Raw genomic sequence first — 20158 nt, forward strand, 5'->3', positions numbered from 1 at the left:
CAAAATATTGTCCAGAGGTGACCACAATGGACGGATCTGCAGCTTATGAGAAAATTACAAGCTTTTATTTTGTCAGGATAGTGGAGGAGAGTCATTTATTTATGTGCCCCATATCTGAAGAGGTTTTCCCTATCCCATGGTGATAGTTTGGCACATGTGCAGCTCTCCTCCCATACTTTGGGATATAGAATATTTTTATGTTATGGAATTTTTCCAAGATAAGTGATATCATCCTGATCAGTGAGGATCTAATCGCTGGGACTGATCTTGAGCAGAGGAACCAGGTTCCCTTCAGGACTTCTCCTGGCACTCCAGTGTGATTCTGTTGGCTGCCATCATTTCTGCGCAGTGTGAATTGACTTTCATCAGTGAACAGCACTGAGGACCACTGGTCCCTCGTCCAGCATAGATGCTCCCTGTCCCATGCAAGACGATGACGCCTGTGCCTGGTCGTGTGGTAAGGTACCCTTGCAGATTGTCTAGGATGAAGACCATGGTGATGTAAATGGTTTTGAATGGTCTGACATGACACTTGGGTACCTCTCACCTTCCTTAAATGTGACTGGAGTTGTGTGGCATTCATCATCCGGTTCCGCAGGACATTGCTCACAATGAAGCGGTCATCAGTATGGGATTTGGCCAAAGGACATCCACTTCTCTGCCTTTCTGTGACTCTTTCAGTATCTCAGTGTCTCTATTTCAACCTGCTGATGACAATTTGTGACACTCTAAGATCAGGGGCCACTTCCATCTGAGAACATTCTGCTTAAAGCCTTGCAGTGGCGAGGTAGTGCTGATCAGTTGTGTCGTCTCAGGATGTCAAAATGTGAACATGATGAGGAGGACTTTTTAATTACCAATTCTAATTGAACCAGGACATTTATTGGGCGATTCATGGATCAAACACCTGTTGTGAATTTTGCCATTAAGCTCCTTGTTAGAGAACAGCAAGTTGTGCAAAAAGTACTGAAACCTTGAACAATTGGACATGTGCATTCAGAAGTTTAGAGAAGGTCACATTAACTTCACCTGTAAGGCCCCTTGCAGATGAGAGTGTCCGGATTAGGTCCGGATGCATTGCAAATGCGTTCAGTGAAATATGCGCAATTTCACAAGCAAAGTCATTCAGTTTTGCCTGCGATCACGTTCATTTGATCAGTTTTTATTGTGCGGGTGAAATGCGATTTAATGCGTTTTGCACATGCGTGATAAAAAACTGAAGGTATACAAACAACATCTCTTAGCAACCATCTGTGTAAAACGCATTGCATCCGCACTTGCTTGCGGATGCGATGCGATTTCACACAGCCCCATTCACTTCTTTGGGGCCCCCGTTGCGTGAAAAACGCTGAATATCGAACATGCTTTGTTACGCAATGCACAAATGATGCGTGAAAACCAACGCATATGTACACAGCCCCATTGAAATTAATGGGTCTGGATTCCGTGCGGGCGCAACGCATTCGCATCATGCATTTCACCCGCGCGGAATACTCACTCGTCTGCAAGGGGCCTAAAGGTTAGAGCGCATTTTAGGTTCATCCTGAAATTTCTCCCACAGGCCAAATATCCCTAAATTTTTGTGAGTAGTGTATATCATCATTACAGTCGCACATAGAGTGTTTTATTCAGTTCCAACAACTCCTTTTTAGTTCACTATTTTATTTTTGGTTTAAAACTACATCATGATTAATGATGAGCGGGAGGTGCCATATTCGATTTCGCAATATTTCGCAAATATTCGATTGAATATTCGTATTATATTCGTCTAAATTGAATATTCGTAATTACTTAATTTATCGCGAATAATATGCGATTAAATTAATCGTACGATTTTTTTTTCTGTATTAGGCCTCATGCACACGACCGTATTTTTTTGCGGTCCGCAAAACGGGGTTCCGTTTTCCCGTGATCCGTGACGGTTTTTTCGTCCGTGGGTCTTCCTTGATTTTTGGAGGATCCACGGACATGAAAAAAAAGTCGTTTTGGTGTCCGCCAAACGGATCCGTCCTAAATTACAATGCAAGTCAATGGGGACGGATCCGTTTGACGTTGACACAATATGGTGCCATTTCAAACTGATCCGTCCCCATTGACTTTCAATGTAAAGTCTGGCCGTGAAAAAAATAGGACAGGTCGTATTTTTTTCACGGCCAGGAAACACGGATCACGGATGCGGCTGCAAAACGGTTCTTTTTTTCCGATTTTTCGGGTCCGTGGAAAAATCGGAAAATGCACCGTTTGGCAGCCGCATCCGTGAGCCGTGTTTCCTGGCCGTGAAAAAAATATGACCTGTCCTATTTTTTTCACGGCCAACGGTTCACGGACCCATTCAAGTCAATGGGTCCGTGAAAGAACACGGATGCACACAAGATTGGCATCCGTGTCCGTGATCCGTGGCCGTAGGTTAGTTTTTATACAGACGGATCCGAAGATCCGTCTGCATAAAAGCTTTTTCAAAGCTGAGTTTTCACTTTGTGAAAACTCAGAACCGACAGTATATTCTAACACAGAAGCGTTCCCATGGTGATGGGGACGCTTCTAGTTAGAATACACTACAAACTGTGTACAAGACTGCCCCCTGCTGCCTGGCAGCACCCGATCTCTTACAGGGGGCCGTGATCAGCACAATTAACCCCTTCAGGTGCGGCACCTGAAGGGGTTAATTGTGCTGATCACGGCCCCCTGTAAGAGATCAGGGCTGCCAGGCAGCAGGGGGCAGACCCGCCCCCCCCTCCCCAGTTTGAATATCATTGGTGGCCAGTGCGGCCCCCCCCCTCTATTGTAATAATAGGTTGGTGGCCAGTGCGCCCCCCCCTCCCTCTATTGTAATAATTCGTTGGTGGCACAGTGTGCGCCCCCCCCCCCTCCCTCCCTCTATTGTAATAATTCGTTGGTGGCACAGTGTGCGCCCCCCATCGGCCCCCCTCCCTCTTTAGCATTAACAACATTGGTGGCCAGTGTGCGGCCTCCCATCTCCCCCCCCCCCCCTTCCCCCATCATTGGTGGCAGCGGAGTTCCGATCGGAGTCCCAGTTTAATCGCTGGGGCTCCGATCGGTAACCATGGCAACCAGGACGCTACTACAGTCCTGGTTGCCATGGTTACTTAGCAATAGTAAAATAGTAGAAGATTCATACTTACCTGCTGCTGCGATGTTCGTGTCCGGCCGGGAGCTCCACCTACTGGTAAGTGACAGGTCTGTGCGGCGCATTGCTAAATGAACCGTCACTTACCAGTAGGAGGAGCTCCCGGCCGGACACGAACATCGCAGCTCCCAGGTAAGTATGAATCTTTTACTATTGTACTATTGCTAGTAACTAGGGATGAACCGAATTTTGGGGTGTCCGTGACACGGACCCGAACCCGAACATTTTCGTAAAAGCCCGGGTTCGGTGTTCGGCGCTTTCTTGGCGCTTTTTGAAAGGCTGCAAAGCAGCCAATCAACAAGCGTCATACTACTTGGCCCAAAGGGCCATCACAGCCATGCCTACTATTGGCATGGCTGTGATTGGCCAGTGCACCATGTGACCCAGCCTCTATTTAAGCTGGAGTCACGTAGCGCCGCACGTCACTCTGCTCTGATCAGTATAGGGAGAGGTTGCAGCTGCGACGTTAGGGCGAGATTAGGCAGATTAACTCCTCCAAAAGACTTCATTCTGTGATCGATCTGCAGCTGTGGATCATTGAAGTGCTATTATTGACTTGCTCACTTTTTTGAGGCTGCCCAGAGCGTTTTTAGATCACTTTTTTTCTGGGGTGATCGGCGGCCATTTTGTGACTTGTGGTGCGCCAGCACGAGCTATCACTAAGTGTATTTAACCATCGATAGTGTGGTTATTTTGTGCTATATCCTACATCAGCTGCAGGCTGAGCCTGTATCACCGAAGTGCATTTAACCATCAACAGTCTGATTATTTTTTGGCCATATACTACATCAGCTGCAGGCTGAGCCTGTGTCACCCAAGTGCATTTAACCATCAACAGTGTGGTTATTTTTTGGCCATATATTACATCAGGGGCAAGTTGAGCCTGTCACCCAGCGCCTAAAAAATAGACCTGACATTTCTATTCAACCAAATCTGCACAGTTTTAGCTGGTCAAGTTATTTGTAGTGACCGTCAAAGCAGACTTTTTGTTCTGGGTTGAAAAAGCATTCCCAAATTTGCCATTCTGAAAATAACTAGTTTGTGGTGTTTCAGGCCTACTTGAAATCTATCCCAAAAAGAAAATCTTACATTGAAGTTATTGATAGTGTCATTCAGAAAAACCTAAGACACACGCTACCGTGCATATAGAAGTCTGATTCTGTGATTAAACCTTAACCTGTCACACAGTGCAAAAAAAAAACATGTCTCACATTTCTATTCAATGGTCTGCCGGGTGTTCACTCCAAGGTCATGGAAGTCACGCCTGTGGCCACCCCGTTCTCCGAGGGATATGTCCTGAAATCCAGCTGAAAGCTGCAGAACATCAGTCAGAGGTCTCTCCACTACTGTCGGGCCTCTCTGGCGCCCTCTTCCCACAAGCAAAGGCTCGGCTGGTGGATGCTGGGGTATTTCAATGCGTCTAGGTTCTTGAGCCTCTTGCTCCTGTCCAGGTTGTCCTTGGCTGGGCTGCCCCCTGGCACGTGCTCTTCCGCGGGCTCTGGCTCGTCCACTCATCTTCTATTCCTGAGAGGATATAAACCGCTAATAAGGTCAATCTGCCGCCTAGCAGCTCCGCCGTGGCACAATCACCTCAGAACTCGCACACTGGTGACTTTAGGTATCTTCACTGGTCACTTTGAGCAGAATGATGACATCCGAGTCACGGCACCAAATGTAACCCTCTTTTCCTTGCACTATCTGCGACACCTCCAGCTTTCACACTCACTCGGTCACCAGCTCCTCCAGGCATAAACTCTAAGTGGACTCTAAGGGACGACACTCAGGTCTTCTGTGGTTTAAAGCTTTATTGAGGTGGAGTGCACTTGGCTGGAGCCTGTAATACAACAGGGAAACACTGCCACTATGTGGTATACAGCCAGGTCACCAGGACCTCTCTCCTCTGTCTGGGTGCCGGGGCCTAAATGTGTGACAGTGGCCTGTTCCAGTGGTGGGTGACGTGATGCCTGATTCTCTGCTATGACATGAAGACTGATTCTGCGCTGACATAAGGCCAGATTCTCTGTTACGGGACCGCTCTCCTCTGTCTGGGTGCCGGGGCCTAAATGTGTGACAGTGGCCTGTTCCAGTGGTGGGTGACGTGATGCCTGATTCTCTGCTATGACATGAAGACTGATTCTGCGCTGACATAAGGCCAGATTCTCTGTTACGGGACCTCTCTCCTCTGCCTGGGTGCCTGGGCCTAAATGTGTGACAGTGGCCTGTTCCAGTGGTGGGTGACGTGAAGCCTGATTCTCTGCTATGACATAAATACAGATTCTGCGCTGACATAAGGTCAGATTCTCTGTTACGGGACCGCTCTCCTCTGTCTGGGTGCCGGGGCCTAAATGTGTGACAGTGGCCTGTTCCAGTGGTGGGTGACGTGAATCCTGATTCTCTGCTATGACATGAAGACAGATTCTGTGCTGACATAAGGCCAGATTCTCTGTTACAGGACCTCTCTCCTCTGTCTGGGTGCCTGGGCCTAAATGTGTGACAGTGGCCTGTTCCAGTGGTGGGTGACGTGATGCCTGATTCTCTGCTATGACATGAAGACTGATTCTGCGCTGACATAAGGCCAGATTCTCTGTTACGGGACCGCTCTCCTCTGTCTGGGTGCCGGGGCCTAAATGTGTGACAGTGGCCTGTTCCAGTGGTGGGTGACGTGAAGCCTGATTCTCTGCTATGACATGAAGACAGATTCTGTGCTGACATAAGGCCAGATTCTCTGTTACGGGACCTCTCCTCTGCCTGGGTGCCTGGGCCTAAATGTGTGACAGTGGCCTGTTCCAGTGGTGGGTGACGTGAAGCCTGATTCTCTGCTATGACATGAAGACTGATTCTGCGCTGATATGAAGCCAGATTCTCTGCTATGGCATGAAGAGACTGATTCTCTGCTGACGTGAAGCCAGATTCTCTGCTACGGGACCTCTGTCCAATTGATATTGGTTCATTTTTATTTTTTTAATTTTAATTTTAATTCATTTCCCTGTCCACATTTGTTTGCAGGGGATTTACCTACATGTTGCTGCCTTTTGCAGCCCTCTAGCTCTTTCCTGGGCTGTTTTACAGCCTTTTTAGTGCCCAAAAGTTCGGGTCCCCATTGACTTCAATGGGGTTCGGGTTCGGGACAAAGTTCGGATCGGGTTCGGATCCCGAACCCGAACATTTCCGGGAAGTTCGGCCGAACTTCTCGAACCCGAACATCCAGGTGTTCGCTCAACTCTACTAGTAACCCGCTGCCACCAATGATCGGGGGGGGGGGGAGATGGGAGGCCGCACACTGGCCACCAATGTTGTTAATGCTATAGAGGGAGGGGGGGCCGATGGGGGGCGCACACTGTGCCACCAACGATTTATTACAATAGAGGGAGGAAGGGGGGGGGGCGCACACTGTGCCACCAACGAATTATTACAATAGAGGGAGGAAGGGGGGGGCCGGGGGGGGGGCACACTGTGCCACCAATGAATTATTACAATAGAGGGAGGAAGGGGGGGGGCTGCACTGGCCACCAATGATATTCAAACTGGGGAGGGGGGGGGGTCTGCCCCCTGCTGCCTGGCAGCCCTGATCTCTTACAGGGGGATATGATAGTACAATTAACCCCTTCAGGTGCGGCACCTGAGGGGTTAATTGTGCTGATCACGGCCCCCTGTAAGAGATCGGATGCTGCTAGGCAGCAGGGGGCAGTCATGTACACAGTTTGTAGTATATTCTAACTAGAAGCGTCCCCATCATCATGGGAACGCCTCTGTGTTAGAATATACTGTCGGAAATGAGGTTTCACAATCTAACTCATATCCGACAGTATATTCTAACATAGAGGCGTTCCCATGGTGATGGGGACGCTTCAAGTTAAAATATACCATCGGATTGGAGAAAACTCCGATCCGATGGTATAAAAGGGACTCCAGACTTTACATTGAAAGTCAATGGGGACGGATCCGTTTGAAATGGCACCATATTGTGTCAACGTCAAACGGATCCGTCCCCATTGACTTGCATTGTAATTCAGGACGGATCCGTTTGGCTCCGCACGGCCAGGCAGACACCAAAACGACATTTTTTTCATGTCCGCGGATCCTCCAAAAATCAAGGAAGACCCACGGATGAAAAAACGGTCACGGATCACGGGAAAACGGAACCCCGTTTTGCGGACCGCAAAAAAATACGGTCGTGTGCATGAGGCCTAAGGCAAAGTTCCTATGACTATGGCTAGGCTAATATGTGTATTTTATGAATATTCTTAATATTGCTCTAACTTCGTCTTTTAGAATATTCGTAAGTTAGAGCAATATTAAGTTAGAGCAATATTAAGAATATTTGTAAAATACACATATAGATTGTAATTTAGCTAATATAGTGCTATAATTTTTTTATTTTTTTGCCTAATTTTTTTTTGCCTCTACTGCACTTCAGTTTTGGAAAATATGTACACTATTAAAAAAAAAGAATATAGCACTATGTTAGCTAAATTGCAGTCTATATGTGTATTTTACGAATATTCTTAATATTGCTCTAACTTCGTCTTTTAGAATATTACGAATATTCTAAAAGACGAAGTTAGAGCGATACTAAGAATATTCGTAAAATACACATATAGACTGCAATTTAGCTAATATAGTGCTATAGTAATTTTTTTAATAGTGTACATATTTACCAAAACTGAAGTTCAGAAGAGGCAAAAATAATTAGACAAAAAAAAAAAAGGATTATAGCACTATATTAGCTAAATTACAATCTATATGTGTATTTTACAAATATTCTTAATATTGCTCTAACTTCGTCTTTTAGAATATTCGTAATATTCTAAAAGACGAAGTTAGAGCAATATTACGAATATTCTAAAAGACGAAGTTAGAGCAATAATATTCCACTTTGGCATACTGCTCCCCGACAAGCGTCCCCGTCACCATGGGAACGCCTGTGGGTTAGAATATACCATCGGATCAGAGGTTTTATGATCTCAGGGAAAACTCAGATCCGATGGCATTTTCTAACCCACAGGCGTTCCCATGGTGACGGGGACGCTTGTCAGGGTGTTGTATGCTGAAGTTGATTAAATAACGATTTTGTCATGCGCTTGGGCACACGTATTTAACCATTACAATTTTTCTGTTGTAATATTCGTGAACTCGAATATTATAACCAAGATTATTGGTTTAGATTAGAATAGGGCGAATATTCGAAAATTGAATATACAGCAATATATTCTTTATTTAGAATATTCGTCATATTTGGTCCATCTTCCTTCCAGCTTCAATTTAGTTGCTCGTGGGCCAATGGCTCATTGACCCACAAGCAAGAAGCAGTGAGGAATCATATATTTTCAGATGAAAAAAATATATAAAAAAATACGAATATTCGATTTCGCGAATATAGAACTATATTCGAAATATTTGCGAAATCTCGAAATTGCGATATTCGAGATAAAAATTTGAAATTCGAATATTCGCGCTCAACACTAATCATGATCTCAAAAGCCTCATATTTTCTTAACATGTCAAGTTAGAATGAGTGCAACTGACATTAGTGGGGTTTAGTTTGTACATCCTACTGCCTTCTTCTCATTTTTATATAATGTTCTATTTTTGTAGATCTCACAGATAAACCTACCATCTCTTCTACAAGACTGGTGGATGGGAATGAGGTGACATTGACCTGTACAAGTCCTGGTAGATGCCGGAAGATAAGACCACAGATTATATGGGATTGGGAAAGAACCATGACTGATATAAGACAGGAGATGTATAATATCACCTATGAAGATGACAGCAAAACCTTCCATTCCAATATCACATTCACTCCAAGGAAGTCACACAACAATTCAACATTATTCTGTAATGTGACCTTCGAAGGAAACTTTTCTACAGTGGAGAAGAGAACTCTGAATGTTGAATGTAAGTTACACTCATAAAATAGCATCTTCTTTACCAACATGCAAGGATGGAGTTTAAGAATGTTTGTCATGCTTTTTTAAATTAAAAAATATATATATTTTTGGTGAAACAATGTTGGCTATGTGCGGGGTCTGCGCTCCTGAACATAAATGCATAATGGCATAGGCAGGTTTAGCGTAGGACCCGCCTGAACTGAGACCACCTCGTCACTTGGTAGGTGGGCTTAGATGTGTTTTGATCAAAATGTATTGACCAAGTGTCTCAGATTTTTGTCAATAGAGTGAGGGCTTAGGCCATATGTTATGCTTGCATCTATTATTATAGTGTATTATTTTCTGTGATTGTATAAATGTAGCCATGTACATCCGCAACATTCATTATCATATTGTGCAAGATGTTTTATATATTTATTTTTTCCGTGATTCGTTTAACTTGTCTTGAAGGAGTGGCACCTTCATTTGTGAATACGCTCCTATTTTGGGATTAGTATTCATGTGTACTTTTGCCCCATCTATTTAATAGGTGACCTTGATAAAGGTGGTACATTTAGGTGTGTGTACTCCTCCTCCCACGGGCTGCTGTTACACATGGAGGTAACTAGGAGCAACACACTGTATGTGCGGGGTCTGCGCTCCTGAACATAAATGCATAACGGCATAGGCAGGTTTAGCGTAGGACTGAATTGAACGGAGACCACCTTGTCGCTTGGTAGGTGGGCTTAGATGTGTTTTGATCAAAATGTATTGACCAAGTGTCTCAGATTTTTATCAACGGAGTGAGGGCTTAGTCCATATGTTATGCTTGCATCTATTATTATGGTGCATTATTTTCTGTGATTTATAAACAATGTTGGCTAGCTATCGTTCAGCAAGGCAAAAGGCAACAGAGTCTACTACGTAGTATGGCAGCGACTGCACCACAGTAACTTGAACAGGTAGGAGTTAGGGCTACTTTAACACTAGCGTTTTTGCTAGATCCGGCAGGGTTCAGCAAAAACGCTTCCGTTACTGATAATACAACCGTCTGCATCCGTTATGAACGGATCTGGTTGTATTATCTTTAACATAACCAAGACGGATCCATCATGATCTCAATTGAAAGTCAGTGGGGGACGGATCAGTTTTCTATTGTGCCAGAGAAAATGGATCCGTCCCCATTGACTTGCATTGTGGGTCATGACTGATCCGTTTTGCTCTGTATCCCAGGACAAAAAGCAAACCGCAGCATGCTACGGTTTGCTCTTTGGTATGAGAATGGAGCAGAATGCATTTTGGAGCATTCTGTTCTGTTCAGTTACGATTTGTCCCCATTGACAATTAATGGGGACAAAACAGAATAATTTTTTCCGGTATTAAGACCCTATGATGGATCTCAATACCGGAAAATATTAACGCTAGTGTGAAAGTAGCCTAAGATTGCACATCATCAGATTGCTGAGGTCCTAAAGTCCTGTTCACACATTCCCGAATGATGGCTGAGGACACGGTAGAGAAGGAGGATGAGCATTTTGTGCGGGAGAAGCAGTAACTGATGATTATGATGACAAGGACACTGTATTGTATGTGGCTATGGCCTAACTGCCACAAAGGCAGCTGAGATAAGGACACTCTTGTTGTACTAGCTGGTGGCCAGTTCTATTTTCCTACTGAATTGGATGCTGCTGCTTCATCTGTTGCAATAGAGCTGTGGTGCCTTTGTGTTTTAATGCCCACAGCCTTTTTTAATCTTGCAGACCTTGCTATAGGCGATGCTTTTGTCTTCCGCAGCTGTGGAAACTGCCAGAGGAGAGATACTCAAAGCAGAGATACGCAGTGGTGCTTAGGCATCAACAGTTCCTGAGATGACCATAATACAAGCATATACTGTATTATCCTGTCAGTGTTTTCAGAGGTTTTGGCTGTATGTTTCCTTGCCTCTTTATTGCCAATTGGCCCACCACCTTTCTCCTCTGATGTCACATGCTCCTCAGCACCATGATCTGTCTCACAGGTGTGTCAAACGCATAATCATCATACTGTGATAAGTCATTGTGGACTCCATTGAATTTTCACCAAGTACACTGTCACCATCACTACCATTACTCCTACTGCCACCAGCATGGCTACAAGTGCCCCTACCACCAAACACCAGACAGTTATGTTTGAGGTCCCCCACCTCCACCTGAACCTCCGTCTCATGGCAGTCCAAATGCTGACTGTTCTCACACAATTCATCAACAGGGAGTATCTCCACATCATCCTGCTGCAACTGAGGAGAGACCCATCCAGTCCACAGTATTGTTCTCTTTGTCCTCAGTAATAATCAAGGAGTTGTCCTGCCATTTATATTGATGACCTATCGTCAGGATAGATCATCAATATCTAATCGGTGGGGTCCAACACCTGGCACTCCTGCCGATCAGCTGTTTGAAGAGGATGCGGGGCTCCATGTGAGTGCTGCTTCCTGTTCATTACATTGCTCATCATCTCGGAAGTCTCTGCAGTGCAGTGTAATGACAAGTACTCACTACATTGACCTGAATGAAGTGAGTACTTGTAATTACACTATGCCCACAGGCAGGGCCGGTTTTAGACAAAATCTGGCCCTGGGCAAAATCAAAAGTGGGCCCCAAATCTTGTAATAATGTTCTAACAACACAGTTACATTCTGTCGATAGCGGCCCTCCCTAACAGATTTACACCCCATAAAGCTCCTCACACAGATCTTCACCCTCATGGTCCCAGAATATGCAACATGCTCCCTCCCCTCACAGGAATGAGTTCCCCTCACTCACGGCAACTGAGAGTGTTAAAAACCGAAATCGCAGGATTCCTCTTCAGGCGCTCTTTCCCCCAGTGGAGATCAGGGAAAGCACCCTGTTCTATAAATAAGCCACAGCCTGTACTAGGCTTCCAGGCTCATTGTTAGTATATCCCAGTTCAGGCCACTAGATAGCACCACTGAACTGTGATAAACTGATTTCTATACAAAGTGTCCATTCACACATCTGTGTGTGTTTTGCGGATCCGCGGATTCGCCAAAAACACGGAAACCGGCAATGTGCGTTTCTTCATTTTGCGGACCGCACATTGCCGGCACTAATAAGAATATGCCTATTCTTGTCCGCTATTGCGGACAAGAATAGGACATGTTCTATTTTTTTCGGGATCGGAATTGCGGACCCGGAAGTGCTGGTCCACAATTCCGGATCGGGGCCGCACAATGTAGAAATGAATGGGTCCGCAATTCCATTCTGCAAAATGCGGAACGAAATTGCGGACGTGTGAATGGAGGCTAATGGAGAAATTTCCATCTGATGATTGTAAGTTGTGATCCACTTGGAGGACTAAACAAAAAGTTTAAAAAAAATAAAAAAAAATATAAAAAAAAAAGTATAAAATTAAAATAACCACCATTCCCCAAAATAAAAAGAAACAAAAAACAAATTGCTTTATGGGTATCGCCGCATGTGAAAATGCCCATACTATTAAAATATTAAAGAAGTTAGAATCGCGTTTTATTCATCACTTTATCTCCCCAAAAAATTTAATAAAAAGTGATCTAGACATACACACCCCAAAATGGTGTTGTCAAAAACAACAGATCGTCCCACAAAAAATGAGCTCCCACACATCTCCATAGACATAACTATAAAAAAGTTATAAGGGTCAGAATATTGCGATGAAAATAATAAAATAGGTGCCCTGAGTGAGTGTGTTGTTAGGGTTGCCACCTTTCCCGCAAAAAAATACTGGTTACACAAGTTAAAAAGGTTGGGCTGGGTTAATACGGGTGTTTTTTAGCATATTTTACGTTTTGCTCCATTTTATTTATTTTTTCAATAAAATCAAACTTGTCACTGTTTGGGACACCCTGTGTATTTAAGTTTTATTTAGACTCTATTTTCAAAATGTTTCAGTGGGGATTAAACATACAACCATCCACATTAGAGACAAGAACCTTAACCACTGGGCTATAGAGCTCAATGCTAAGTCATCATTTAAAAACCTCATAGAAGTTTCTCTTGTACAGGGTGGGCCATTTATATGGATACACCTTAATAAAATGGGAATGGTTGGTGATATTTACTTCCTGTTTGTGGCACATTAGTATATGTGAGGGGGAAAACTTTTCAAGATGGGTGGTGACCATGGCGGCGATTTTGAAGTCGGCCATTTTGAATCCAACTTTTGTTTTTTCAATAGGAAGAGGGTTATGTGACACATCAAACTTATTGGGAATTTCATAAGAAAAACAATGGTGTGCTTGGTTTTAACATAACTTTATTCTTTCATGAGTTATTTACAAGTTTCTGACCACTTATAAAATGTGTTCAATGTGTTGGATTGTCAATGCAACCCTCGTCTCCCACTCTTCACACACTGATAGCAACACCGCAGGAGAAATGCTAGCACAGGCTTCAAGTATCCGTAGTTTCAGGTGCTGCACATCTCGTATCTTCACAGCATAGACAATTGCCTTCAGATGACCCCAAAGAAAAAAGTCTAAGGGGATCAGATCGGGAGACCTTGGGGGCCTGCAGTGTTGCTATCAGTGTGTGAAGAGTGGGAGAAGAGGGTTGCATTGACAAAACACAATGGGCAGCACATTGAACACATTTTATAAGTGGTCAGAAACTTGTAAATAACTCATGAAAGAATAAAGTTACGTTAAAACCAAGCACACCATTGTTTTTCTTGTGAAATTCCCAATAAGTTTGATGAGTCACATGACCCTCTTCCTATTGAAAAAACGAAAGTTGGATTCAAAATGGCTGACTTTAAAATGGCCGCCATGGTCACCACTAGGGATGAGCGAACCCGAACTGTATAGTTCGGGTTCGTACCGAATTTTGGGGTTTCCGTGACGACGGACCCGAACCCGAACATTTTCGTAAAAGTCTGGGTTCGGGTTCAGTGTTCGGCGCTTTCTTGGCGCTTTTTGGAAGGCTGCAAAGCAGCCAATCAACAAGCATCATACTACTTGCCCCACGAGGCCATCACAGCCTTGCCTACTATTGGCATGGCTGTGATTGGCCAGTGCAGCATGTGACCCAGCCTCTATATAAGCTTGGGTCACGTAGCGCAGCACGTCACTCTGCTGATTCAAGCATAGGGAGAGGTTGCAGCTGCGACGTTAGGGCGAGATTAGGCAGATTAACTCCTCCAAAAGACTTCATTCTGTGATCGATCTACAGCTGTGGATCATTGAAGTGCTGATATTCAATTGCTCACTGTTTTTAGGGTGCCCAGAGCGTTTTTATATCACTTTTTTCTGGGGTGATCGGCGGCCATTTTGTGGCTTGTGGTGCGCCAGCACAAGCTACCACCAAGTGCAGTTAACCATCAATAGTGTGGTTACTTTTTGCTATATCCTACATCAGGGTCAAGCTTTCATCAAGTGCATTTAACCATCAATAGTGTGGTTATTTTTTGGACATATACTACATCAGGGGCAAGTTGAGCCTGTCACACAGCGCCTAAAAAATAGGCCTCACATTTATATTCATCCAAATCTGTACTGTTTTAGCTGGTCAAGTTATTTTTTGTGACCGTCAAAGCACAGTTTTTGTTCTGGGTTGAAAAACAATTACCAAATTTGCAATTCTCAAAATTAGTGGTTTCTGCTGTATCAGGCCTACTTTAAATCTATCCCTAAAAGGGTATATTAGATTCAAGGTGCTGATAGTGTCATTCTCAAAAATTTAACACACACGCTAAAGTGCAGATCCAAGTCTAATTCTGTGATTAAACGTATACCTGTCACCCAGCGCCTAAAAAATAGGCCTCACATTTATATTCAGCTAAATCTGTCATTACTGGTGTGCCTGTATTAGTCTACTACGGTACCTAAATAGATAGCCAGATAGTGTTAGGTGTCTGTAAAAAAAGGCCTGAATTTTAATTCAATACATTGGCCCGAATAATATTTTTCTTATTGTGGTGAACGGTAACAATGAGGAAAAGAATCTAGTAAGGGACGCGGACGTGGACATGGTCGTGGTGGTGTTAGTGGACCCTCTGGTGCTGGGAGAGGACGTGACCGTTCTGCCACAGCCACACGTCCAAGTGTACCAACTACCTCAGGTCCCAGTAGCCGCCAGAATTACAGGGATATTTGGTGGGGCCCAATGCCGTTCTAAGGATGGTAAGGCCTGAGCAGGTACAGGCATTAGTCAATTGGGTGGCCGACAGTGCATCCAGCACGTTCACATTATCTCCCACCCAGTCTTCTGCAGAAAGCGCACAGATGGCGCATGAAAACCAAGCCCATCAGTCTGTCACATCACCCCCATGCATATCAGGGAAACTGTCTGAGCCTCAAGTTATGCAGCAGTCTCTTATGCTGTTTGAAGACTCTGCTGGCAGGGTTTCCCAAGGGCATCCACCTAGCCCTTCCCCAGGGGTGGAAGAGATAGAATGCACTAACGCACAACCACTTATGTTTCCTGATGATGAGGACATGGGAATACCACCTCAGCACGTCTCTGATGATGACGAAGCACAGGTGCCAACTGCTGCGTCTTTCTGCAGTGTGCAGACTGAACAGGAGGTCAGGGATCAAGACTGGGTGGAAGACGATGCAGGGGACGATGAGGTCCTAGACCCCACATGGAATGAAGGTCGTGCCACTGACTTTCACAGTTCAGAGGAAGAGGCAGTGGTGAGACCGAGCCAACAGCATAGCAAAATAGGGAGCAGTGGGCAAAATCAGAACACCCGCCGCCAAGAGACTCTGCCTGCTACTGACCGCCGCCATCTGGGACCGAGCACCCCAAAGGCAGCTTCAAGGAGTTCCCTGGCATGGCACTTCTTCAAACAATAAGCTGACGACAAGACTCGAGTGGTTTGCACGCTGTGCCATCAGAGCCTGAAGATATGCATTAACGTTCTGAACCTTAGCACAACCTGCATGACCAGGCACCTGCATGCAAAGCATGAACTGCAGTGGAGTAAACACCTTAAAAACAAGGAAGTCACTCAGGCTCTCCCTGCTACCTCTTCTGCTGCTGCCGCCGCCTCGGCCTCTTCCTCCGCCTCTGGAGGGACGTTGGCACATGCCGCCCAGCAAACATGGGATGTACCACCAACACCACCAACTGCGTCACCAAGCATCTCAACCATGTCACACGGCAGCGTTCAGCTCTCCATCTCACAAACATTTGAGAGAAAGCTTAAATTCCCACCTAGCCACCCTCGATCCCTGGCCCTGAATGCCAGCATTTCTAAACTACTGGCCTATGAAATGCTGTCATTTAGGCTGGTGGACACAGACAGCTTCAAACAGCTCATGTCGCTTGCTATCCCACAGTATGTTGTTCCCAGCCGGCACTACTTCTCCAAGAGAGCCGTGCCTTCCTGCACAACCAAGTATCCGATAAAATCAAGTGTGCACTGCGCAACGCCATCTGTGGCAAGGTCCACCTAACCACAGATACGTGGACCAGTAATCACAGCCAGGGACGCTATATCTCCCTAACTGCACACTGGGTAAATGTAGTGGCGGCTGGGCCCCAGGCGTAGAGCTGTTTGGCGCACATCCTTCCGCCGCCAAGGATCGCAGGGCAACATTCTTTGCCTCCTGTCTCCTCCTCCTCCTACTCAGCTTCCTCCTCCTCTTCTTCAACCTGCTCATCCAGTCAGCCACACACCTTCACCACCAACTTCAGCACAGCCCGGGGTGCGATAATGGGCGAAATCTCGTTGCAGCTCTGGGACTAGCCGGTTTGACGCACATCCCTTGCCTGGCGCATGTGCTGAATTTGGTGGTGCAGAAGTTCATTCACAACTACCCCGACATGTCAGAGCTGCTGCATAAAGTGCGGGCCGTCTGTTCGCGCTTCCGGCATTCACACCCTGCCGCTGCTCGCCTGTCTGCGCTACAGCGTAACTTCGGCCTTCCCGCTCACCGCATCATTTGCGACGTGCCCACCAGGTGGAACTCCACCTTGCACATGCTGGACAGACTGTGCGAGCAGCAGCAGGCCATAGTGGAGTTTCAGCTGCAGCACGCAGGGGTCAGTCGCACTGCGGATCAGCCCCACTTCACCACCAATGACTGGGCCTCCATGCGAGAACTGTGTGCCCTGTTGCGCTGTTTCGAGTACTCCACCAACATAGCCAGTGGCGATGACGCCGTTATCAGCGTTACAATACCACTTCTATGTCTCCTTGAGAAAACACTTAGGGCGATGATGGAAGAGGAGGTGGCCCAGGAGGAAGAGGAGGAAGAGGGGTCATTTTTAGCACTTTCCGGCCAGTCTCTTCGAAGTGACTCAGAGGGAGGTTTTTTGCAACACCAGAGGCCAGGTACAAATGTGGCCAGACAGGGCCCACTACTGGAGGATGAGGAGGACGAGGATGAGGATGAGGAGGAGGTGGAGGAGGATGAGGATGAAGCAGGTTCACAGCGGGCTGGCACCCAACGCAGCTCGGGCCCATCACTGGTGCGTGGCTGGGGGGAAACACAGGACGATGACGATACGCCTCCCACAGAGGACAGCTTGTCCTTACCTCTGGGCAGCCTGGCACACATGAGCGACTACATGCTGCAGTGCCTGCACAACGACAGCAGAGTTGCCCACATTTTAACGTGTGCGAACTACTGGGTTGCCACCCTGCTGGATCCCCGGTACAAAGACAATGTGCCCACCTTACTTCCTACACTGGAGCGTGATAGGAAGATGCGCGAGTACAAGCGCATGTTGGTAGACGCGCTACTGAGAGCATTCCCAAATGTCACAGGGGAACCAGTGGAAGCCCAAGGCGAAGGCAGAGGAGGAGCAAGAGGTCGCCAACGCAGCTGTGTCACGGCCAGCTCCTCTGAGGGCAGGGTTAGCATGGCAGAGATGTAGAAAAGTTTAACACTGATTTAGGTATTTGTTTAAACAGTATATAAATGCACACCATATGTCATTACCTATTTTTTTCAAAATAATAGTCCTAAAGATCGCTAGTCCCAAATGAAGCATAATTTGAGAAAGTGACAGCCCTATAGAAGTAACTGAGTCTAAGACAGTGAAGACCACTTTAAAGGGAGTAAAATATTGATGATGACCTATCCTCAGTATTATTCATCAATATCTGATCGGTGGAGGCCTGACTCCGTTCAGCGCTGTGGCCTTTTACTTGGCCAGTGACATTATATCCATTGGTCTAGGGGAAGCTCAGTCCCTTTCCGGTGAATTGTCCTGAGCTGCAATACCAGTATAGCCACTGTACGATGTGCTGCGCTATGCTTGGTGAGGAGGCCGCAGCAGTCACTGGAGTGCCGCAGCCTCTTTAAACAGCTGACTGCCTGGACTCAGACTGCCATCAATCAGATAATGATGACCTATCCTTGTCACGCCGGTGACAGGTTTGAGAAGGTCTGAAAGAATATCTGCACATTAGTTATCTGACAGCCTCTTTTGGTTTCACTTTGTCTGTGTGTTGCTGGTATGTCCACACCCCCTGTTCAGGTGTGGATCATGTGACATTCACCTCCCCCTATTTAGTCTGACTTTACCCATCACTCCTTGCTCTGGATAGCTTCATTTGGTTTTTTGGAAGAGCTGGAGTGTGGTTCATGGTGAAGTCCTGTTCGTCCATCATCCATCATCCATCAGCCTCAGAAGTTAAGTGTTCCGCTTGTTGTGTTTTGTATTCTCCCCCACCTTTGTTGTTTACTAGGCTTCAGCGAGACGCTGGTTCCTTCACCAGGGAAGGAGCGGTTTGTCTCTGCCCGGTCATTACTATTAGGGCATCTGAGGGCCACCAGGGTTTTCTAGGTTCCTGTGTATGGGCATCTCTACCATTGAGAGGTGCCCATACGGATAGGAGTTAGGGCCAGGAGCAGGGTTTTATAGGTGGTGACCCTTATCCTTCCCTAGCGGTGAGGCCTAGTGTCTTTTCCCTTCCTTCTTGTTGTCCTTTGGTGTTCTCCCCTACAACATCCGTGACATTATCCAGAGCCAATACCACCATTTTTTGTTATGATCTGTGCAGCTATGAATGCTATGACTGCACTGGTCAAACAACTGCAAAATTTTACTTTGGAGGTAGCAGACCTCCGTGCGATGGTTTTGCAGATTCAGAGTCCACAGGCTGCTGGTGTCAGTGGTGGGTTCCAGGCCTGCCCTGAACCGAAGGAAGCTCTCCTGGACAGGTTTTCCAAGGGTAGTGACAATTTCATCCGGTTCAGGGAGTCATGTAAACTATACTTTAGGCTGCGTCCATACTCTTCTGGGGATGAGTGTCAATGGGTGGGTATGATTATTTCATTGCTAAAAGAGAATGCCCATGCCCTCCGGTCGGTAGATGAATTTTTTAGAGCCTTGGGTCTTATCTATGATGACCCGGATCGGATCTCTCAGGCCGAGACGAAGTTACGGGGGTTTGCAGCAGGGAGAACGTTCTGCAGAGACCTATTGCTCAGAATTTAGGAGATGGGCTACGGATAGAGAGTGGAAAGATTCTGCTCTCCGTAGCCTATACTGCCAGGGTCTCTCTGAGAGACTGTAGGACGCATTGGCTTTTCATGAAAATCCTGTCATTGGAAGCAGCTATGTCTCTTGCTGTACGTCTTGATAGACGCCTGAGGGAGAGGTCTATTGGTCCTCAACTTCAGGACATACTGTCCAATAAGGGTACTGCTTCCTTTGACACTTATGGTGGAGAGACACGGGTGGTTGTGCCTTGTGATGAGCCTATGCAGTTAGGAGGAGCTACTCCTGGAACTATTGGCAAAAGCTTGGGTAATGTGAAAGGAGTCTGCTTTTATTGTGGCAAGAAGGGACATTTGGTGAATATTTGTCCGTACTTGCAGCATCAAGGAGTAAACAAAAAGAAAAAAACGTTTAATCCCCAAATTACTATTGGTAGTATGGGTGGGGAGCAAGAAAACCTACTTTTGTCTTTTACTGGTAGTACCCATTTTCTCCTGTCTGCCGAGGTGGCGCTAGAGTCCAAAACTGTGAAAATCGAAGCATTTATCGACAGTGGGGCAGGAGTTAACTTGATTGATGGACAGTTTGTACGCATTCACGGGTTGACTACTAATGCATTAGAGAATAGTATTTCTGTCTTTGCAATTGACTCAGCACCTCTCGCCCAAAAATGCCTGTCGCAGGTAGTTAATGACATTCATTTAAGA

At 46.0% G+C, this 20158-nt stretch overlaps 1 protein-coding gene across 2 annotated transcripts in view; it reads left to right on the forward strand.

Moving 5' to 3' along the window:
- The window catches only part of LOC120991972 (sialic acid-binding Ig-like lectin 8), a 115908-nt gene that overhangs the window by 39595 nt on the left and 56155 nt on the right, over positions 1-20158 (forward strand). For both annotated transcript variants that reach the window (XR_005776888.1, XM_040420736.1), the window contains exon 4: positions 8744-9046. Coding sequence is in view for 1 of the 2 variants with exons in the window: in XM_040420736.1 (XP_040276670.1) it covers positions 8744-9046 (303 nt within the window). In the remaining variant the exon portion in view is untranslated. The remainder of the gene's footprint in view (positions 1-8743; positions 9047-20158) is intronic.

Source organism: Bufo bufo, chromosome 1, assembly GCF_905171765.1.
Source record: "Bufo bufo chromosome 1, aBufBuf1.1, whole genome shotgun sequence".
NCBI classification, from domain to species: domain Eukaryota; kingdom Metazoa; phylum Chordata; class Amphibia; order Anura; family Bufonidae; genus Bufo; species Bufo bufo.